The following is a 24331-nucleotide window of genomic DNA, read 5'->3' as shown; positions in this document are numbered from 1 at the left end:
AGGAACAGGGGTGCTCCCGTGTAAGGCAGAAGAGAGGAGTCAGAAAGGAACAGGGGTGCTCCCGTATTAAGGCAGAAGAGGTTAAGTTGATTAATAAGGTTGGCCAAGAGGACACCTCTCTGATGGGTTCTGGAAAAACCCCAAACGAGATGGTGCACATTAAAGTCACCCAGCAGCAGAAATGAGTGAAGTAGCTGACCAGTAAGCTGGTGGAAGTCTGCCCTGGTGACATCAAATGACGGAAGGATATAAATGGTACAAAGGGAAAAGGTCAAGAGGGAAAGGAAAAGGCAAGCTGCAACAGCTTGAAGACGGGTAGCCAGAGAAATGGAATGATTATGAATGTCATCCCATATGAGCAGCACGACTCCCCCATGAGATGGAATGCCGACCTCGGGGGTGTCAAAATACACCGAGAAGAAATGCAAAAGCTCAAAGCAGTCATGAGGATGCAAATTTGTTTCCTGAAGGCTGAGTACGTGTGGATGCTGTGATTCTGAAAGCAGCTGTAAATCCTCTTTGTTGGATCAAGGGCCACGATCGTTGCATTGGAGAAGAGTCATGATGAGGCAAAAATGAAAGGGTGTCACCTCACATTCCAGTGATGTTGAAACAATGACACTGGTAGTAGTGCATCTGGTTCGGAATGTATGGTCGGACTGTGATAACTTCATAGCCTGCTCTGGTCTGGGATGGAAGAACCACTCTATCAAAGGTGGGAAAAAAAAGAGTGCATGTGGGCACTAAGGAGAGGCATCTACCTTTTTCATTACCTGATGGACGGCAATGACACCCTGATCAGAGCGGTACGCTTGGATTTTGGCCTCGGTCAGACTGTCAGACAGCCTAGTGTAAATAACATCACAGGTAGAGTTCAGAATTCTATGGGCCTCAACACGAACAGGATAGCTGTGGAGAAGTGAAGCGGCAAGAAGTTGTGCTTAAGAATCAGAAGTAGTCTCCAAAACCAAAGTGCCATTTTGTAAACAAGAGCAGGATTTCACAAAGCTGGCAACTGCATCAACTCCTTTCTGAATAATAAACAGATTTACCGTCACGAAGGACAGACCATCTTCAGTGCGTGAAACCACAAGGCACCGTGGTGCAGCTGGCTTGAAGGGTCTTGAATCATTAGCCTCATTCTGTTTATGTTTTGTAGACACTGATTGTGAACCTGATTGGCTCACTGCTGGAAAATCCCCCATGATTGCCAGCGCCTCCAATGGCATGCTCCTTCCAACTGGGAGCCACCTTCACAAGGGTGTGCACCTGCCTTACGATGATTGTTCAAAACTCAGCACTTTGGGAAGGTAGCAACTTAGGCAATCATCCTTCTCTGGACTTGACATCTACCAGGGGCTATGTGTGAACACTATCTGTTGATCTGGGGCTGGGAATTACATGTTACCGAGTCAGCTGTTACATGTCAGACATGTGAGCCACCCTTTTCAGGAGCACACAGGCAGGAAGAAAAAAAAAGAGGAGCATCAAACGTCGAATCAGAAGATGATAGGAGAATGTGAATGAAGAAAGGAAAAAGGAACAAAAAACAGTGATGAGACTATTCTTATGTCAGCTACAGACAATGTGGAACATTCCCAAAAACACCCCAGACATGTTGCCCAGGAGAGGTGAAAAAGAATAGCAAGAAGATAGACACGCAGCACAGAAGGGAAAAGATGCTGCAAAGGCTGGGGCCCTGTGGTGACCAAGTGCAAACCCGCCAAAGAGTGGCGAGCCCCCCTGGGAGGGGGGTGAGTCCAGTGTGCTAACCACTAAGCCACCTCTCTATCAGACTACTTGCTTTTGTTTTTGATGAACATATATTTGGAAAAAAAGAACATGAGGATATACTAATGTGCACATAACAAGTATTTCAGGGAATTCTGCCTGGAAATGAAATGCCAAAGCTACAAATGTGGCTGAAATTAGGGCTTTTGTTGGTTATTTTGGTTGGTTTTTACAACTCTGGACATATGAACCTAAAGAATCCATGGTACACAACCGGTTCAGTTCCTGTTCAGATGCATATAGTTTGACGACATTCAAAGCACACAAGAGAGAAAGAGAATAAATTAACTTGCACTTATTAGCAAGATATTTGAATTGTTCCAAGCAAACTGTAACAAGAACTACACAGTGTCCGACTACACCACTGTGGATGTCAGTTAACTGCTTTCAGAGGGAAACTTAGTTTTCACCACGATATACCAAGCGAGCCATCAAAGTATGGTCTGAAAATTCTAATGTTCTGTGATGCCACGACATGGTACACTCTCGTTGTGGCAATATACCTTGGGAAACAGCTAGATGGACCAAATGAAGTTTCAAACTCACCGTAAGATTTGATAATTCTACTGAGTGAGACAACTAATGTGACTGGCTGTAATGTAATGGCAGATAATTGATTTACTAGTTGTGGCTTACCTGAAGAGCTGCAGAAGGAGATACTTTCATTGGAACTGTTTGTAAAAATGAAGCAACTGTCTTCTGAATTTGTGAATGTGGAGTTAAAAGTGGATAATTTGGATTTCAAAAGGGCTTAAGAATCATCTCTTAAGTGCCTAAAGAAAACAAAAGCATGATGCTTCCTCCATCTATGAACTTTGGTAATAAAATAGATGACAGCACAGAAGAGAGAAAGTCTGAAACTATCACAATGTACAATTCCACAAAAACACGAGCAGACACACTGGATGAAATGTGCACCACCTACCTCACATCAAGAAAAACACGATTCTGTTCAATATTTTTCAATATTCTGGAATAAATGCTCAAATGATATTTACCAGAAAGACTGAGGGCAACAATATGACTAAAGAACCAAGAGTTCTGTTAATACAACCAGTTATACACAGGAAGTAGCAGTAACATCCCTACCCTAATCCAGAAAACAAAGTGGTGGAGAAGACAACACAAGAGGATGAAAAATACGGACCTTCAGCAGAAAGACCAAGGCTCAAAAACTGAAATGTGGATGATGGAAGAAACAGAAAGGAAGATGTACAGTGTGCCCAATAAGTAAAGATGTGGGAAAGTTTTGTGAGTGAAACACACAATAAAAATTTGTATATGTCATATGATTGCAATATGTAATGACAGTTTTGAGAAAGAATATTTTTATCACTTGGAAAGAAACAATATAATGTAGAAAATGTTGAAGCTTGACAGAATTAACAGATATCTATCAACCAAACATGGCAAGAAGGAACCATTACTATTTTTTATTTGTATTTGTGGTGTTAAAGTTATAAATTTATATTACCAATACATATAAGTAGACTGGCAATGGCAAGGAAAGCGTTTCTGAAGAAGAGAAATTTGTTAACATTGAGTATATAGATAAGTGTCAGGAAGTCGTTTCTGAAAGTATTTGTACGGAGCGTAGCCATGTATGGAAGTGAAACATGGACGATAAATAGTTTGGACAAGAAGAGAATAGAAGCTTTCGAAATGTGGTGCTATAGAAGAATGCTGAAGATTAGATGGATAGATCACATAACTAATGAGGACGTATTGAATAGAATTGTGGAGAAAAGGAGTTTGTGGCACAACTTGACAAGAAGAAGGGACCGGTTGGTAGGACATGTTCTGAGGCATCAAGGGATCACAAATTTAGCATTGGAGGGCAGCGTGGAGGGTAAAAATCGTAGAGGGAGACCAAGAGATGAATACACTAAGCAGTCTCAGGACTGAAGACAACAACAACAACAACAACAATGCATATAAAGTGCATTAACCTGAGGAAGAACTCAAGACTTCAATACTATAACAATTTTTTTTCCACTACAACATTATCTAGGTTCTTAAACTCTGGGGTGTTTCCAACACCCTGTACCAGTACTAACATTGTAATACAATGTCACAAGTCAAGGGTTAAAAGCTGATACAATTATGCCACCTTTCAATTCCATTAAACCTTAATGTGTCTTGTCAGGGAAAATCATTCTCCACAAAAGTTGTCTTCTTGTGCCATGTTTTCTGAAACCACTTCACATTCTTCAATCAGTGTTCTCTTGATTTAAACACACTTTTCTTAAAAACATAATTTTTGCTAGTACTGATAGTCCCATCGTTTGCTAGATTCCTGTAGTGACTTGAAAGAACCTTTTTCTGAGTAGACTTTCTTTTTCTTTTACTTTAAGTAAATACTTTATTTATGGATTAGTGACTTTTCCTTGGATGCTGCCAAAATACATCACAATAAAAATGTTGTTACACTTACAAGGATGCCACAATCCATACTGCAGTGTCTAAAGAACAACATGTAATGATATCTCTAATAAGAATTCGGCACACTGCTGTGTTGGTCATGTACTTATAAGCATAATATAATTTTTAGGGTGATGTATCTTGATAATGCTGAAGGGGGTGGATATAGCTAAAAATTTCAAATAAAGAAACTACAATGGAAACAAGTTCTTTCAAGAAATTTACAGAAGCTGGTAACCATGCATGAATAAATGACTCAGTGGCCTGGAGAACACCCCAGTTGTCCTCTCGTGCTTATCTTGCACAATAATGTCTTCTGCTCAGAAATGCTTAAATACTGTTAGTTGTTTTAGAGATTCAGTTACATACACATTCTACCATTCCGTATTCAAAGTTTGTTAATTACTGTTGTGCAGCCACAATAATATCAGAAACCTTCTGAAATGAATTGCCTGAGTACAAATAACAGCTCCACCAATACGCTGCTCTTCCATACCCAGCGTACACAATACCACTACCATCTGTATATGTGCATATTGCTACCCCATTACTTTTGTCAGCTTAGTGTAAATTACATCTGACAGAAACATAGTACTACAAATTACTGATGTGCTTTACACCAACTTCCACAGATATTACTGACATAACCTTTTAACAAAGGATGTTTTTAAGACATTAGTGACCTATGATTTATATTATTCTACTACAATGAGACTTACCTCCTTCGGAAGCAGTGATATAAAATCACGTTGGAATTGTGGTTCAATGACTTGCATCATGTGCCTTACTTGAGTTGGCTCACATTTCTCAATGAGTTGATCTATGGCTAAAAGACGTTCCGCATTTGACCATCGCTGCAAATACAAAGACAATCAAGAAAAATATATCATTATGTTGACTACACAGAAAAAGATGATCCTAATATTCATGCACAGGAAATCAGAAGAAAAAGTAAATCAAAAACTGAAAAAACAATAGTAATATAATTAACTAGCTTAGTGCTTCGCTTGCATAGACAGTATGTTCTGCACAGATTTTTCTGTTTTTCTATAACTGAATTTATATGTTGTTTACAAATTGCAACAGCTTATAAAATTTTCATGTTAATTAATGTGAATGACTTCTGTCTGAAAAGCAGTTCTGAGAGCTGGAGACTAAGTTTTTCGTTAATCATACCTTCTGCATTCTTGTGTGTGTACACACAAAATATTAGTTTTCGTAGTTAAAATATTAGTTTTCGTAATTCTAGCTTCAAAATTGCCTTAATAGTGACATTTTAAGAAAGCATTTCATTCCCTATTCCAAATCCTTAGGAGTGGAATTTTGAACAGTCCATTCTTAAACAACCCTTACTGTTTAAGATCCACACCCACTCCAAAATTTCACGTTTCTGTAATTAGTGGTTTGGGCTAGGCGATAATGAATCAGTCTGGCCCTATTACATCCCTTTAGGGGCTGAATTTACAAAAACAGTGTTTTTTTCCCCATTTACAACTGAGAAGCCAAACACTATTTTCAAAGATTTAGCATTAAAAAGGCTTTCCAATGAAATATTTTCATAAAACATTTCACCCACTATTGCACCCCCAAAGGGGTTAAATTTCCAAAAATGATGAAACATGTATTTCTTACTTCTGACAGAAACCTGATACAAATTTTCATAGGTCTAGCTTCAAAACTGCCTTAACAGCAACTAATTTTCAAAAAACCTTTCATCCCCTATTTCACCCCATTAGGAACAGAATATAGAAAAAGCCCATCTTAAACATGCCTACAGTGTAAGATCAACACCCTCCGAAAATTTCAAGTTTCTATTCTTTGTGGTTTGGGTTAGGTGGCGACGAGTTAGTGAGTGAGTGAGTGAGTGAGTCACAACAGACAGATAGTCAATGAAAAGTTGACAAGAAGAAGTGTCACAATCAGAAGAGATGTGGGTCATAATTAACTACAGAGAAAGAATGGCAAAACAAGAGCAGAAAAAAAGCATTTAATGAATGCAAAGATCACAGGACAGTGGGAGGTAAGAAGACTAAGAAAATTTGAGTAATGTAAAATTTCTACCATAATCTGATGTAGTTGGCTGTCTGCAGGGTTACAAACACTAGCTATTCGATTCACTATTCTTTTCCCCGTAAGTCATCTGACTGGTTAAATGCAGCCTGCCACAAATTTCTCTCTTGGCACCTCCACTTTCATCTACTACATCTACACCTACATCCATACTCCGCAAGCCACCTGACAGAGTGTGGCAGAGACTACCCCGGGTACTTCTATCGGTTCTCCCTTCTATTCCAGTCTCGTATTGTTCGTGGAAAGAAGCATTGTCGGTATGCTTCTGTGTGGGCTCTAATCTCTGATTTTATCCTCATGGTCTCTTCGCGAGATATAAGTAGGAGGGAGCAATTTACTGCTTGACTCTTTGGTGAAGGTATGTTCTCGAAACTTTAACAAAAGCCCACACCGAGCTACTGAGCGTCTCTCCTGCAGAGTCTTCCACTGGAGTTTATCTATCATCTCCATAACGCTTTCGCGATTACTAAATGATCCTGTAATGAAGCGCGCTGCTCTCCGTTGGATCTTCTCTATCTCTTCTATCAACCTTATCTGGTACGGATCCCACACTGCTGAGCAGTATTCAAGCAGTGGGCGAACAAGTGTACTATAACCTACTTCCTTTGTTTTCGGATTGCATTTCCTTAAGATTCTTCCAATGAATCTCAGTCTGGCATCTGCTTTACCGACGATCAACTTTATATGATCATTCCATTTTAAATCACTCCTAATGCGTACTCCCAGATAATTTATGGAATTAACTGCTTCCAGTTGCTGACATGCTAGGTTGTAGCTAAATGATAAGGGATCTATCTTTCTATGCATTCGCAGCACATTACACTTGTCTACATTGAGATTGAATTGCCATTCCCTGCACCATGCGTCAATTCGCTGCAGATCCTCCTGCATTTCAGTACAATTTTCCATTGTTACAACCTCTCGATACACCACAGCATCATCTGCAAAAAGCCTCAGTGAACTTCCGATGTCATCCACAAGGTCATTTATGTATATTGTGAATAGCAACAGTCCTATGACACTCCCCTGCGGCACACCTGAAATCACTCTCACTTTGGAAGACTTCTCTCCATTGAGAATGACATGCTGCGTTCTGTTATCTAGGAACTCTTCAATCCGATCACACAATTAGTCTGTTAGTCCATATGCTCTTACTTTGTTCATTAAACGACTGTGGGGAACGGTATTGAACGCCTTGCGGAAGTCAAGAAACACGGCATCTACCTGTGAACCCGTGTCTATGGCCCTCTGAGTCTCGTGGACGAATAGCGCGAGCTGGGTTTCACACGACCGTCTTTTTCGAAACCCATGCTGATACCTACAGAGTAGATTTCTAGTCTCCAGAAAAGCCATTATACACGAACATAATATGTGTTCCAAAATTCTACAACTGATCGATGTTAGAGATATAGGTCTATAGTTCTGCACATCTGTTCGACGTCCCTTCTTGAAAATGGGGATGACCTGTGCCCTTTTCCAATCTTTTGGAACGCTACGCTCTTCTAGAGACCTATGGTACACCGCTGCAAGAAGGGGGGGCAAGTTCCTTCGCGTACTCTGTGTAAAATCGAACCGGTATCCAATCAGGTCCAGCGGCCTTTCCTCTTTTGAGCGATTTTAATTGTTTCTCTATCCTCTGTCATCTATTTTGATATCTACCATTTTGTCATCTGTGCGACAATCTAGAGAAGGAACTACAGTGCAGTCTTCCTCTGTGAAACAGCTTTGGAAAAAGACATTTAGTATTTCGGCCTATAGTCTATCATCCTCTGTTTCAGTACCATTTTGGTCACAGAGTGTCTGGACATTTTGTTTTGATCCACCTACCGCTTTGACATAAGACCAAAATTTCTTAGGATTTTGTGCCAAGTCAGTACATAGTACTTTACTTTCGAATTCATTGAACGCTTCTCGCATAGCCCTCCTCACACTACATTTCGCTTCGCATAATTTTTGTTTGTCTGCAAGGCTTTGGTTATGTTTATGTTTGCTGTGAAGTTCCCTTTGCTTCCGCAGCAGTTTTCTAACTCGGTTGTTGTACCACGGTGGCTCTTTTCCATCTCTTACGATCTTGCTTGGCACATACTCACCTAACGCATATTGTACGATGGTTCTGAACTTTGTCCACTGATCCTCAACACTATCTGTACTTGAGACAAAACTTTTGTGTTGAGCCGTCAGGTACTCTGTAATCTGCTTTTTGTCACTTTTGCTAAACAGAAAAATCTCCCTACCTTTTTTAATATTTCTATTTACGGCTGAAATCATCGATGTAGTAACCGCTTTATGATCGCTGCTTCCCTGTTCAGCATTAACTGTTTCAAATAGTTCGGGTCTGTTTGTCACCAGAAGGTCTAATATGTTATCGCCACGAGTCGGTTCTCTGTTTAACTGCTCAAGGTAGTTTTCAGATAAAACACTTAAAAAAATTTCACTGGATTCTTTGTCCCTGCCACCCATTATGAACGTTCGAGTCTCCCAATCTATATCCGGCAAATTAAAATCTCCACCCAGAACTATAACATGGTGGGGAAATCTACTTGAAATATTTTCCAAATTATCTTTCAGGTGCTCAGCCACAACAGCTGCTGAGCCAGAGGGCCTATAGAGACATCCAATTACCATGTCTGAGTCTGCTTTAACCGTGATCTTGACCCAAATTATTTCACATTTCGGATCTCCATAAATTTCCTTCGATACTATTGCACTTCTTATCGCTATAAACACGCCTCCCCCTTCACTGTCCAGCCTGTCTCTGCGGTATACTTTCCAATCTGAGTTTAGGATTTCATTACTGTTTACATCTGGTTTCAGCCAACTTTCTGTTCCTCTATCCTCAATTATTTTTAGGTAAGCCCATTTATTCTTAACCCTTTTGAGACTTAGGCACCATCTCGAGAGTATTAACTTTGGCTCTAGTTGAGAAATATTGCAATGTTATCAATGACATATCATATGAACTGTTTGGCATTACATGTAAAGCATATGTCTGAATCAGCAAATGTCATGAAGAATATTGTGAATTTGTTCATGCACCGCAAGTGATTTTGTCAAATGTGCATGCTGTTTACACTCAAACACTTCATGTTTCCTCATAGAAATGAATCTGGACTTTAAAGTTTCAAAGCACCATTCAATAGAACAAATTTACGTGCACGTAACTCACTCACTTCACATGTTTTCAATTTCATGTATATCAGCATATTTTCCTACATTACGTAAGTCACCTACAGAGAATTGAAAGTGGCACCAACTATTCAAAAATATTTGTGCGTGTTACAAGATTACACGATATGCTGTTAATGACTCTGATATGTAATAAAGCAGGTGTAGTCAGTTGTAGATGTGCGTAAGTACCCCAAAGCCCCCTGTGACACTGAAATAAATCTTAGGAGAGTTAGTGGTTGGTTGTGTTATGCATCAACAATCCTTAAAGGAATATTTTGTTTACAAGGTCAAGGTAGCACAAACTACCTTTGTACAAATCATAATGTATTTCTCCATTTCTTTACTGAGTTTTCATTCTATGCAAACTGGTTTCTGTGACACTAGCTCCTTTTTGTTCAAAATCAGTGTTCTCTGTCCCTTAGGACACCCTTTGGACAACTATTAACTAACTTGGAATATGGAGGTTTCTTATTGTATTCCATCATCTACTTCTTGTTAATTCCCTAAATGTTGATTTCAATCCTTTACCATTCACAAGCCTGAGGAAATCCTCCGCCTCACAGTGTTTATGTACAACCACTTTCTCAATTTCTCTAAATGATATCAATAATCCAATGTTCAGTATGAACTTCCTATGTTTCTTTGTACCTAGTGGCAGCTATTGGATGAGAATGATATTACTGCTATGATTTCATCGATAAGTTACATTTCGGACACCCAAAAAAAAAAAAAAAAAAGAAGATACTTTCAAAACTCAAATTGAAATGAACAACAGGTGTGGTTCCCAAGTTCGGTCAAAGATCAAGGTGACATCAAATTCAAAATTAAAGGCATACAAGTTTTGCCTATGTTTACTCAAAACTGGGTCCATTTAATATACTGGATTACTCAACATATGTTTTCAATTTCTTTACACCCTCATAGAAGACTTAAGACTTCTTTAGGAACTGTCTTAAACTGATCCGTAAAAGACTTCTGAATCCGCTCCATTAAGTAGAATATTCGACTCTTCATGTTACTTCCAGTTTTGGGAGGAGAAATAACCCAGAAGTAACAGATATGGTAAATAAGGTAGATGGTACAACACTGAGAATCACTTTTCGGCAAGGAACTGGTTATTACTACTGTTTGATGAGTGAGAATGTTGTGCAACTGGAAGAAATCTTGAGAGCCAAAAGTATTGCTGGACTCATTTGAATCAAGCTAGCAAGCATTTCAACACTTTCATATGGAATAAGTTATTTACTGTTCTACCTGGAAGCACAAATTTTTGTAAACCATTCCACTGCTATCTCAAAACACAACCAATATTGTCTTCATTCTTTGCTTTTGAAAGGGTAGTAGTTTCCTCCCCCCCCCCCCCCCCCCTTATCACTATTTCATATGTTTCACTCACTCACTCACTCTGAGCTGCAATGTGTACAGAATGAAAATTCAGCTTGGCATCAATATAACTACTATGCTGCCTGTTCATCTCTAGATACTGAGGAGGAGGAGGGGGGAGGGGGGGGGGGGGGGGGGAGAGGTAGGAGTGGACCACACCAGACAGATTATCAACAAAGGCTAAGCTAATATCTCTCAACATGGTCTTTCTGTAAAGTTTCAAGCTATTTATTTCAACAACAATCCAATGAACTGGGTTAATGGAAAAGTTGCAAAGAATCTTTACAAGTACTTTTGAACCATACAGAGTAGACAGCCACAATGTGAGCACTTGCCTCACTACAACTTTTACAAAAATGGCCCTTTCCAACATCTTCAATATAGCCTAAGTTTTCATCAATGCATTAAATTAGTTATTCATATGATAATCATTAGTTTCTACAGCTGCTGAATACTTACTTGAAACTGATATAACCAGTCAGTCATCTCTGGAGGAGGATTATCTTTTGAAGGAATAACACTTCTTTGAAGTTTTACTTTTTCTAACGTAACTGAGCCCTCAGGATATTTCTTCTTTGAGCTGAAATTATTAAATTTCATTTGAGCTACATACAGTTACTGTCTTTTTGGCATATAAACATAAAAATAAACATAAAAGCATGGAAAATCCCATCACAGATCATAAGAGTAATGGCTATTTCAGAAATAATTATGTACATAGTGTGAACAGGACAAAAGCAGTGATGGTGCCCTGGGAAAAACAACTTTTTTTAAAATAATGTACAAGAACAAAGTGTAGCTGTGGAACTTCTCTTTCCTAAAATACCCAAATGATCTTATGAGATACTGTAATTTACCATGAGATGAGCCTTTAAACCACTATACCTACCTTGGATAACATCCAGAACAGTAAAATATATTGCAATGTGATAGTTTAGGTACTCTAAAAACTGCCACCGCAGCTCAAAACCTGCAATGACATTTATTCCTCATTTTTTTGGTTGAGTCCTCACGACTATTGCAATGAACTGTGGGATGAAACAATAGCTCCAACTGTAATTGCACTATGACAACTTTGTCCTGGTTTACTTTGATGGTGTCCTTATGAATATGAGGAAACAATCAAGAGCTGACTATGTCAAATTATTCTATGCTTTTGCCATCTCATGCTGTGACTGACCACCTTGTATCCTAGGAATGCTTCAAGATGTATCAGGTTCTCCTAAGTAGGCACCTGGTTGAAACACACACACACACACACACACACACACACACACACACACACTCACACACACTTTTCTCCACACTGTACGCCACCCCTGCTATTTTCTCCACACTAAGTATCCCATGATTACCATTATTACATCCGTGCTTAACCAAACTATTAATAAAAGGTAGTTGACCCACTACTATTTTCTTAGGAAATGTATAGCTCAACAGATAAAGTTGAGATGTTGTACGAGTTCACACTGTAGGGTCTCATCACAAACATATCTTGCATATACTGACAAACATGTTGGTTCATGCTTGTCAGATTCCAATGCTTTGGCTTTCAAATTCTCCATGTAAAAGATGGTTGGTTGGGTTTTGGGGTTTGATGGGGGCTAAACATTGAGGTCATCAGTCCCCTGTTCCAAACAGACATACATGTAAAAGGCCTATACAGTAAAAGCGTAACCTCGGCACCCAGAGGGAGGGAACACCAAGGGGCACAAAGCTAAAATGAACACCACAATAACACAAAATAGAGGACACTTGAAAGGAGCAGAGCAAATAGTTGCCTAGAGTAAAACAGACTACAGTGGTTGATGGATCAGGTAAAAGGTCAACCACTCAACTACAAACGAAGAACCTCCAGCTGGAAAACGTTGATAGAGGTACCAACACAACTTGTTACCATAAAAGACACTATTTTGGTATCCACGTCACAATTAAAAGTCGCTGGAGTGGGTGTAGCCTGGGAAATCATGCGAGAGCACCCACACTAGAGTGAGTGATAAAACCCAGTTGCATGGATAAAACGTAAAACTGAGTCAGCTATAGAGGCATTGTCACCTAGAATTAAAGGAAGTGCAGCTGGTAAATTAAAGGACTGCCGCAAGGGGGCTAAAAGGGGGCAGTCCATCAGAAGATGGACCACTGTCAGCCCTGCATCACAGCGACACTTGGGCGGGTTCTCACAGTGAAGAAGATAGCTTTGGGTCAACCACATATGTCAATTCGGAGGCAGCAGAGAACAACTGAGTCCCTACGCGTGCTCCTCAAGGATAAGTTCCATACGGCCGTGGAGGACTTTACCATACGGAGCTTATTTGGCGTGTTCAAGACAGACCATTCAGAGCTCCAGACATCACGGACCTTGCGATGTAGGGCTGACCGGAGGTCTCTTTCCACGAAACTAAGCTCCAGGGGTGGCGAAGTGGTGGCCTGCTTGGCCAACCGATCAACACGTTCGTTTTCTGGAATGCCCCGGGTCCACACAAACGTCGCTGAATGACCACACTCGGCGAGAGCAAAAACAGTATCTTGAATACCGCACAGCAAAGGGTCCCGAGAAAAACACTGTTCGAGTGCCTGCAATCCACTCAGGGAGTCACTGCATATGACAAATGACTCGCCAGGGCAGGAGGAAAGGTGAGCGAGTGCACGATAAAGAGCAACCAGCTCCGCAGTGAAAACACTGCTCCCACAAGGCAGGGAATGCTGCTCAATGTAGTTGCCGTGGATGAAAGCAAACCCAGTGCGTCCATCGACCACAGAACCATTTGTGTTGACTACATCTGCACTGCGAAACAAGGCAAGAAGAGCCATGAATTGTTGACGAAGACTGGCAGGTGGAACGGAGGACTTGGAGTCGCAGGAAAAATCCATGCAAAGCCGCAAGGGAGGGACCAAGGAGGGGTAGAAGAAGAGGGCTGGAAGGATGGAGGAAGGGGATAGGACTCTAGTGACGAGAGAAGGGAACAAACGTGGACCGCGATCGGGAGACCCGACCTGGGCCGCCGTCTTGGGGAGGGGAGTGCAGAAGACTGAAAAAGGAGCCTGCGGTTTGGGTGGTCGGGCAAGGCATGGACGCGGACGATGTATGACGCAAGCAACTGTTGCTGGCGGAATCGTAGGGGAGGAATTCCAACTTCTACAAGAAGGCTAGTCACCGGACTAGTGCGGAAGGCACCTGTCGCCAGCCTGATGCCACAATGGAGAACCGGGTTGAGGATCTGCAACATTGAGGGTGCTGCCGAGTCGTAAACCACGGTCCTGTAGTCGAGACAGGACTGGACTAAGACCTTATAGAGCTGTAGGAGGGTTGTTCGTGCAGCCCCCCCAAATGGTGTGGCTAAGGCAACGAAAGATGTTGAGGTGCCTCCAGCACTGTTGTTTAAGCTTGTGAAGATGAGGTGTCCAAGTGAGCTGAGCATCAAACAGCATGCCAAGGAAGCGAAGTGTCTCCTCAATATGAAGGAGTTCATTGGGAAGATAGAGCTCTGGATGGAGGTGGACCGTTCGACGACGACAGAAATGCATCACTCGGGTCTTAGAGGCTGAGAACTGAAAACCATGGTTGGATGCCCAAAAACGTGCCTTACAGATAGCTCCCTGCAGCCACCATTCAGCGACGCTGATCCTTGGGGAACTGTAATAAAGACAAAAGTCATCGGCATACAGAGAGGAACAGACCGATGAGCCCACCGCAGCCGCAAGACCATTAATCGCCACCAAAAAGAGGGGAACACTGAGAACCAAGCCCAGCAGGACACCGTTCTCCTGAATATGAGCAGAGCTAAAGTATGTGCCAACTCTAACCCGAAAGGAGCGATTGGAGAGAAAATTCCGTAGAAAAATCGGAAGTGGACCCCATAAGCCCCATTCATGCACCGTAGCAAGGATATGATGGCACCAAGTGGTATCGTACGCCTTCCGAAGATCAAAGAAAACAGCAACTAGATGTTCTCGCCGAGTAAAAGCTGTATGAATAGCCGACTCTAGCGAGACTAAATTGTCGATCGCTGAGCGGCCCTGATGGAAGCCCCCCTGTTGCTGGGCCAGGAGGCCCTGTAAAAGATGAAACAATGGAAAGTGGTGGATGGAATAATAATAATATGAAACGGACAGGAAGATACTCACCATATAGAGGAGAAGCCGAGTCACAGACATGCACATTGAAAAGATTTACACTTATGGTCATAAGGCTTTCTTCTGAAATAAAAAACACACGCATTCACACGAGCACAGCTCACACACAACTGCTATCTACAGCTGCTGTGACCGGACAGCAGCTGCACTTGACAGGAGCAGCAATCTGGCATGGGTGATGGAGGTAAGGAAGAGGCATGGGGGAGGAGGGGTGGGACTACTGGGTAGAAGTGGGGGAAGGTGTAGTACTGCTTGTGAAAGTATGCAGGGACATGATGGGGACACAGTAGTGCTGCTGGGTGCAGACAGAAGATTTGTGGGGATGGGGGTGGAGGAACAGAAAAGTAGAGAAGGGAGAAAGACTGTGGGTACATTGGTGGAATAGAAGGCCATGTAGTGCTGAAGTGGGAACAGGGAAGGTGACTCGTAAGCAGAGGACAGGGAATAACCAAGATTGATGCCAGGATATATTGCTTGGAGAGTTCCCATCTGTGCAATTCAGAAAAGCTGGCACTGATAGGAAGGAACCAGATGCCACACGCTGTGAAGCAATAACTGAAATCCAGAATGAGATTTTCACTCTGCAGCGGAGTGTGCGCTGATATGAAACTTCCTGGCAGATTAAAACTGTGTGCCGGACCGAGACTCGAACTCGGGACCTTTGCCTTTCGCGGGCAAGTGCTCTACCAACTGAGCTACCCAAGCATGACTCATGCCCCATCCTCACAGCTTTACTTCTGCCAGTACCTCGTCTCCTACCTTCCAAACTTTACAGAAGCTCTCCTGCAAACCTTGCAGAACTAGCACTCCTGAAAGAAAGGATATTGCGGAGACAGGGCTTAGCCACAGCACGTTTCAAAGCAGAAATATTGCACATTAGCTATAAATGAAATGAGGCATTACAATCTCTCTTGTTGGTTGGTTGGTTGATTTAATGATTAAAGGGACCAAACTATGAGGTCATCAGTCCCTCCTACCTGAAGCAGTGCAGTTAGCAAAACAACACACCAAAGAAGGGCCTAGTGCACAAAAACTAAGGATAAAAAACTCCAAGGTCTACCGAAAGTCAACAGACCCTAGAGAAAGGAACAAGGAAGAAGAAAAGGGGGGAAAGAAGAAAGGTGCACAAGATGCCCCCACCCAAGGAGCAGCCGGAGGAGCCCAAAGACAGAAAGTGCGATGAGGGACTAACTCCCTGCCGATTACTAGAGCTCCCCACCCAACAATACCCAGGAAAGACTAGCAACGTGGACATGGCGAGTGGATTGGTTGGTTGGATGGTTTAAAAGGAGGGGGGGGGGGGAGGGGGGGGGGGGCGACCAAACTTCTAGGTCATTGGTCCCTCATTTTGATTAAAATAATTCCACAAGGGTGGGAGTAAAATAATTGAGACATACAAATCACAGCTGGAAGAAAGGAGAAAACCACAAGAATGACAGAACAGCAACAAACACTAAAATGGACAAAATTAGACAAGAACGCCACAGAGAGATGCAAGAAACAAGTAGGAGACATCAAAACAAGAGATCAGATTACCATGGCTGCTTGACCATGAGAATAAAAAGGAGAGGCTAGCCACTCTGCAATACATTAAAACTGTGGTGTCACCGCCCGACACCACACTTGCTAGGTGGTAGCCTTTAAATCGGCTGCGGTCCATTAGTATACGTCGGACCCGCGTGTCGCCACTGTCAGTGATAGCAGACCGAGCGCCACCAAACGGCAGGTCTAGAGAGACGTACTGGCACTCGCCCCAGTTGTACAGCCGACGTTCATAGCAATGGTTCACTGACAAATACGCTCTCATTTGCCGAGACGATAGTTAGCATAGCCTTCAGCTACATTTGCTACGACCTAGCAAGGCACCGTATTCAATTGATATTTATTATATGAAGCATGTATCATCAAGAGCGATGTTCTACAATTGTGGATTAAAGTTAAGTATTCCAGAAGCTACGTACTTTTCTTTATAGCATTCATTACGTATCCTGTTTCAGACCTCACGCCAGCCTGCGTGAGTTTAAGCACGTGCCTTTCGGCTTCCTCTCATTGTGTCTAGGCTGCCTTGTCTAGACACAACAAAAACATCAACCCTAAAAGCACTAGGGTGGAGGACACAGAGGGACAAAGGACACGCGCTAAAACTTATATCAAATGATCAAACCCACCCTCACGAATAAAACTAAAGCTGCTATTGAGGCATTGTCGCAAAACACCGAAGGTAGGGTGCTGGGAAAGTTAAAAGTCTGCCAGAGAGCGGCTAAAAGTGGGCAGTCCAGCAAGAGGTGGACGACCGTCATTTGTGAGCCATAGCAACACCAAGGTGGATCCTTCCGATGGAGGAGGTAACAATGGGTTAGCCACGTATGGCCAATGCAGAGCCGGCAGAGGACAACTGATTCCCTCTGAAGGACCGCATGGAAGACTTCCACACATTTGTAGTCTCTTTAATGACACACAGTTTGTTGTGCGCACTGTTTTGCCATTCCATCTTCCAAAGCTGAAAAACCCTGTGGTGTAGGACAAAACGCAGGTCAGTTTCGGAGATACTCATCTCCGGAAGTGGTTTGCGCATAGCAAGTTTGGCCAGCCTGTCGGCAAGTTCGTTGCCTGGGATTCTGATGTGTCCTGGAGTCCACACAAACACCATTGAACGATGGGACCATTACAGGGCGTAGATGGACTTCTGAACGGATGCTACCAAAGGATGGGAGGATAGCACTGGTCGATAGCCTGTAGGTTGCTCAAGGAGTCAGTACATAGGAGAAATGACACGCTACGGCACGGGCGGACGCGCTCAGGAACACGTGATATGGCCACCAGCTCTGCAGTGAAAACACTGCAGGCATCTGGCAAGGAGTGCTGTTCAATATGTTCTCCATGAACATATGCAAAGCCTATGTGACCATCAGCCATCGACCCATCTATGTAAACCACTTCATGGCCCCAGTACTTGTTGAGAATGGAGAGGAAGTGATAGTGGAGTGCCACAGGGTTTACAGAGTACTTAGGGCCATGCAAAAGGTCCAGAAGAAACTGCAACCTAGGTGTACACCATGAAGGTGTACGTGAATGGACCTCGAAGAGAGATGGTAACCGGAAGGACTCCAGTTCAGACAGAAGGGACCGGACACGAACTGCAATCATAAGCCCTGACCAGGGCCACCGATGAGGGAGATGAACTGCCGTGGCTGGGAAAAGGAGACTAATTCGGATGCGCATGAGAACTACAAACGTGTGCAACGTAACTGGCGAGCAGTTGTGCACGCCTAACTTTCAATGGAGGGACTCCGGCCTCCATCAGGACACTGGTCACTGGACTTGTTCTAAAAGCTCCTGTCACTACGCGAACACCATAGTGGTGCACTGGGTCAAGTAAATGCAACGCTTAGGGCACCGCTGAACCGTAAACCAGACTCCCATAGTCAAGGCTGGACTGAACAAAGGCTCTGTAGAGCTGCAGCAGCGTAGAGCAATCTGCGCCCCAGTTGCTGTTGCTCAGGCAGCAGAGGGCATTGAGGTGCACCAGCACTTCCACTTAAGCTGATGAAGGGGAGGTAGCCAAGTCAATAGGGCATCAAAAACCAGTTCTATGAATCAATATGTCTCCACTACAGTGAGTGGATCATCATTAAGGTAAAGTTCTGGCTGGATGAATGTTGCAATGCCGACAAATTCATGACACACAACTTCGCAGCTGAAAACTGGAAGCCGTGGGCTAGAGCCCATGACTGCACCTTGTTAATGGCTCCCTGTAGGTGAAGCTCAGCAACACCAGTACTGGAGGAGCAGTATGAAATGCAGAAGTCATCCGCATACAGAGAAGGTGAGACTGATGGTCCTACAACTGCTGTTAGACCATTAATAGCCACTAAAAATAGCCCTAAAAAGCCCTGCAGAACGCCATTCTCCTGAGTAAAAATCTGGAGCACGCTCCGGAGACCCCACTCATACAATGTGGCAAGGATATGATGTCACCAGGTCATGTCGTATGCTTTACGTTAAGTCAAAAAAGATGGCAACCAGATCTTGGCATCTGGAAAAGGCTGTTCGAGGGACACAAGATCATCAGTGGTGGAGTGACCCTGGCAGACGTCACCCTGACATGGAGCCAGTAGGCCACGTGACTCCAGGACCCGACCCAACCCAACCCAACCCAACCCAACCCAACCCAACCACCGGCACACCATACATTCCAGCAGCTTACAAAGGAAGTTGGTGAGGCTGATGGGCTGGTAGCTATCCACATCAAGCGGGTTTTGATTGAGTACCAGAATGATGGCGCTCTCCCGCCATTGTGATGGAAAGATGCAATCGCACCAGATCCAGTTGAAGATGACAAGGAGATGTTCCTTGTAGTAAGACGAGAGATGTTTAATCATCTGACAGTGGATCCGATCCAGCCCAGGAGCTGTGTCGAAGAAATATGCTAGGGCGCTGAGGAGCTCCCACTCTGTGTTATAGGATTCACTGTGGTGTGTAGTGAACGAGAGGATGTTCCTTTTCATCCGCCATTTGAGGGTGTGAGGGTGCAAAAGACTGGGGGGGGGGGGGGGGGGGAGGGGGTGTAGTTCTCCAATGCAGAGGCTCAGGCAAAGTGCTCGGCAAAGTGCTCGGCAAAGTGCTCGGCAAAGTGCTCGGCAAAGTGCTCGGCAAAGTGCTCGGCAAAGTGCTCGGCAAAGTGCTCGGCAAAGTGCTCGGCAAAGTGCTCGGCAAAGTGCTCGGCAAAGTGCTCGGCAAAGTGCTCGGCAAAGTGCTCGGCAAAGTGCTCGGCAAAGTGCTCGGCAAAGTGCTCGGCAAAGTGCTCGGCAAAGTGCTCGGCAAAGTGCTCGGCAAAGTGCTCGGCAAAGTGCTCGGCAATCGCTTTTGCATCGGTAGATAACACGCCATTGATGTTAATACCAGGGAAACCAGTTGGGGTCTGGTGCCCACAAAGACGTCTTATCTTCGTTCAGACTTGGGAAGGTGACGTAGAGGGCATGGGTCTGCATTGCCGGGAACCAGGTTTCCTGGAGGGCAATGCAGAAAGAAGGTGTCAAGCTTAATCTCCACTTCATCCTCAGACACAGAGTGTGTAGGTAGTGGTGGTGTGGGTGCCACCACAGTGCCTTGGTTCTTGGGGGTCTTTGTCTTTTTAGGTTTCTCTCGCTGCTCCTTAAGTTCGTCCGGCTGGGAGGGTTTCACTGATTCAGTCTCAGGAGCAGGAGCATGACTACGACCAGCTACCTGTGGTTGCTTCAGCCACTGGCAGGTGTCAGCTTTGCCTCTGGTAGGAACCTGGAAAGGGAGTGACCCAAGGATCTGTTCCTGGCAAGAGGAGCTCAAGAAGACTTATGCTTATCCAGATGGGAAGTGGATACTGACATCCCTGATGGTTGGGGGATGGGGGGGGGGGGGAGGTGGGGGGGGGGTTGCTCCTGAAGTAGGTTGGACAAGAGTAACAGGGAGAGAAGTGCTCCCCACATCAAGGGGGCAGGTGGAGTCTGACAGCTATGAGCTAACTGTACACGGCAGAACGGAAGATGGTAGAACCACAGCGGCAGTGTAGGTTGACATCACAAGCACAGGATGTAGCCTCTCATATTTCCTCTTAGCCGCAGTGTAGGTCAGTCACTCCAGGGTCTTGTATTCCATTATTTTTCTGTCTTTGGCAAGAGGAGCACAGGATAACAGAGGAAGAACACCAAGTCAAATAAAACATGTGAGAAGGTACAAGACGCCCCCTCGTTGTCCTCACATGGCTGAGATGCCCTACCTCAGACAGGTAAAAACCACCTTCACGAATTGTAAAACCAGGTCAGCCACTGAGGGTTCATCCACTAATACCAGGGATAGCGAGAAAGGAAGATTATGAGTCCATTGCAGGGCAGCTAGGTTAAGACAATCAAACAAAACGTGGACCACCATCAAAAGGGCACCACAACGAAAGTGGGGCGGATTCCTCGCAATGGAGGTGATGACCTAGAGTCAGCCAAGTATCGCCAATGTGAGACAGTAAAGAATGACACCAAAAATATGACCCTGACTCCAACCAAAGACCACCGACCATCAACACTGTTTGAGGACAAAAAGGGAATCACAGGTATTCAGGACCTAGGAATGGTGAGAGTAACACTCATCAAGAGCTTGTAAACTGCTCAAAGAGTCGCTACAGATGAGGAAGGACCCCATCAGCGCAGGAACAGATATGCTCAAGAGCACGAGAGATGTCTACCTACTCTGCAGTGTAAACACTGCAACCATCTCACAAGGAGTGAAGTTCAGTACATACTGCATGAATGTAAACAAAGCCAGAGAGACTGGCAACCACTGGGCCAGGAGTATAGACTACTTCTGAACCCCAAAACGTATCAAGAATAGAGAAGAATTGGCAGTGAAGGAACTCAGAATGAGACGAGTCTTTCGGACCTTGTGATAGGTCAAGAAAGCGCTGTGGAGGAAGGTTGCAACAGAAAGCTGTACGTAAGCGGGACTAGAGAAGTAGTGGTAGAGGGGAAAACTGGAGTTCGGAAGAAAGGGTGAGATGTAAACAATGATCATACGCCCACATTCGGCCGATATTGCAGGAGGTGGATCCCCATATATTGAAAGATGAAATGGTAGTTTGGGCACTCCATAGAGCATCAGGTGCATAATGCAAAGGTGATCAACTGTAGTTGACACAGAACCTGTAATGGTGGAACCCCTGCCTCCACTAGGAAGCTGATCATGGACTAGTCCAATACGCACCAGTTACCAGTCGTACCCCACGATGGTGTATCTAGTGCAATGTCTGTAACATTGAAGGTAATTTGAGTGGTATGTGAGATTCCCATAATCTACAAGGGACCAGACCAATGTTATGTAGAGCCATGTAGGAGTACAGCTGAGGCATCAAAGAGCACTCAGGTGCTACCAACATGTCCAGTTAAAACAATTTTAATAAACATTTTTGGAACAGTGATCAAAATTTTTTAAAGTTTTTTCATTTTAAAATTCAGTCTCGATCACACCATGTATGTTACAAGAACATAGGTGACCAGTTTCAATCATATCACATGACCATCATCAACAGTTGACATCACAGCAGCTGAGAAGAGTGCTCCACCTACCGTCTTCCGAAAGATGCCATTGGTCTGATGATGGCCATGTGATATGACCGAAACAGGTCACCTATGTTCTTGTAACATACATGGTGTGATCAAGACTGAATTTTAAAAAGAAAAAACGTCCAGTTTAATTGATGGGGAAGCCATGTCAACCAAGAATCAAAGATGAGAGTTCACCACCTTGAGGGACTGGTCATCAAGGTACAGATCTGAATACAGAAATGTGTACACAGGTCTTGGAAGCAGAAAAATGGAAGCCATGAGTGAGAGCCTAAAACTGCATTTGGTGTACTGCTCCCTTCCATCTGCATTCATTCAGCAACACCCATAAAAGATAAATGCAAAAATTATCAGCATATAGCGAAGGGGATGCTGTAGGACTTGTAGCCACTGCCAGATCATTGATAGCCACTAAAAAGATATGAACAGTTAAAATACAACCTACAGATGGGAGGTGTTACAGAAGGCCTCAATCTCTGCCTAAAAGTGAGGCATGAAAAAAATTGGAAGCGAGCCAGGCATCACTCACATAAGGTGGCAAGGATGTGGTGGCACCGTGTTGTATGATAAGTTTTATGCAGATTGAAGAAGACTGAAATGAGGTGTTGACAACAGTCAAAAGCCGTTCGGATAGCACACTGCAGTTTGACTAAATTATCTGCAGTAGAGCGGTGTTGGCAAAAGAGCATCCTTAGGTGAACCCAAAAGGTCTCTGATTCAAGGATCCAATACAGTCTTTGATTCACAATCTGTTCAAGAAACTTGCAGAAGACACTGGTTAAAGTTATTGGATGAGAGCTATCCATTTGAACTGGTGGTTTACTCAATTTCAAAACAGGAACAACACCACTTTCCTAGCACTGGATGGGATTTCCCCCTCACTCCAGAAACAGTTAAGAACGGCAAGTATATGATGCTAGCCACCGATAAGTGTTCAAGCATTTTGCTATGTTTTGGTGTGCAGCCTGCCCAGTGAAGTACAGGAGCCATGTCAGTCAGAGATCAAGGGTGCTGGTGAATTCCTACTCACTAAACGAGCATTAGAAGGCTCCATATTGGGGGGGGGAGAGAAGAACGAAAGATAAACATAGTCATTCCAGACGGGGTTTGAAAAAATGCGTGGATAGTGGACCAACACAAAGACTTGGAACAAATGCTGAACAAAATGCTCAGCAATAGATTCTAGGTTGGTGAGGGCAACACTATTCAGAAAAATTACTGGGACACCTGTAGGAGGACAGTGTCAAATATATACCTGACCTCTGCCCGTAAGTGCAAAGAAGGATGCATCCCTATGGCAGGAAAGTAATGTTCCCAACAAATCTGTTATTGGCATTTAAGTAGATAACAAGCCTAAGCACTAAGTCGTTTCAAGCCCAGGAGGTGTTCGAGAGATGGACGCTGTCTGTAGTGTTGGAGGGCGAACAGTCTTTCCACTGAGGAGAACCTGAGGAAGAAGGAATCACCGAAGCAGCTTCCAAAAGCATGGCATAAATGAAACTCCATACAGACTCATCAATGCTGTTGCGTGGTGGTGCAGTTGGGAGAGTGGCCGAAGAAAAGGTATCCCAATTCGCATTAGTAAAGGCCCATCTGAGAGAGCATCCAGGAGAGTTACGCTGGAGAAAAGACGATTGGAAAATGATCACTGTCACAAAAATCCTTAACTCCCCACTGAATGAAGGGGAGGAATCTAGGTTACAGACAGAAAAATCAATAGCCAAGTAAGTGACGTGTGCCAAACTAAAGTGTGAGGACCTCCAATGGAGGAGGCAGAGATCAAGCCGTCCTAGCAGATCTTAAAAGAAGCCTGCCCCAGTCAGTGGTCACAGCACCACTCCACATACTTATGGACATCAAAATCCCAAAGGATAGGGCAGGGGGAGAGCTGTTGAAGGAGGGCAAGAAGGACAGGAAGTGTATGAAGTTGGTCTGAGGGAAGATGATGCATATTGTTACCACAAAGTCTAAATGGATCCGAATGCACACTGCTTCCAGCACAGTATGAAGGGGAATCCAGGAACTAACAACATCCATGCGGGCCAACATAGACACACCACTGGAGGCTCACATAGGGCCCAGTCTGGGAGAAGGCTTGGACACCACAAAGAGTCAGCAAACAAGTATCCACAAAATGAGATTCCTGCAATGCAACCTAAGTTACAGAGTAGAGAGAAAGAAGGGGCTGCAATTCTGGAAGGTGACAATGACAATTACAGTTTCATTGGAGGTGAGTAGTACAAGGGGCCAGATGGATGTCAAATGGGCCTGAATCA

The 24331-nt window shown here is 43.8% G+C and overlaps 1 protein-coding gene across 1 annotated transcript in view; it reads right to left on the bottom strand.

The window, feature by feature from the left end:
* Positions 1–24331, bottom strand: part of LOC126481070 (F-box/WD repeat-containing protein 7) — a 138254-nt gene that overhangs the window by 94114 nt on the left and 19809 nt on the right. The window contains exons 4-5 of the mRNA XM_050104555.1: positions 11293–11413; positions 4932–5066 (exon numbers count right to left, since the gene is read on the bottom strand). Coding sequence (XP_049960512.1) covers positions 4932–5066; positions 11293–11413 — 256 coding nt within the window. The remainder of the gene's footprint in view (positions 1–4931; positions 5067–11292; positions 11414–24331) is intronic.

Source organism: Schistocerca serialis, chromosome 5 (assembly GCF_023864345.2).
Source record: "Schistocerca serialis cubense isolate TAMUIC-IGC-003099 chromosome 5, iqSchSeri2.2, whole genome shotgun sequence".
NCBI classification, from domain to species: domain Eukaryota; kingdom Metazoa; phylum Arthropoda; class Insecta; order Orthoptera; family Acrididae; genus Schistocerca; species Schistocerca serialis.
The sequence above is the reverse complement of the archived record's forward strand: the minus strand, read 5'-3'. Positions and strand labels throughout refer to the sequence as shown.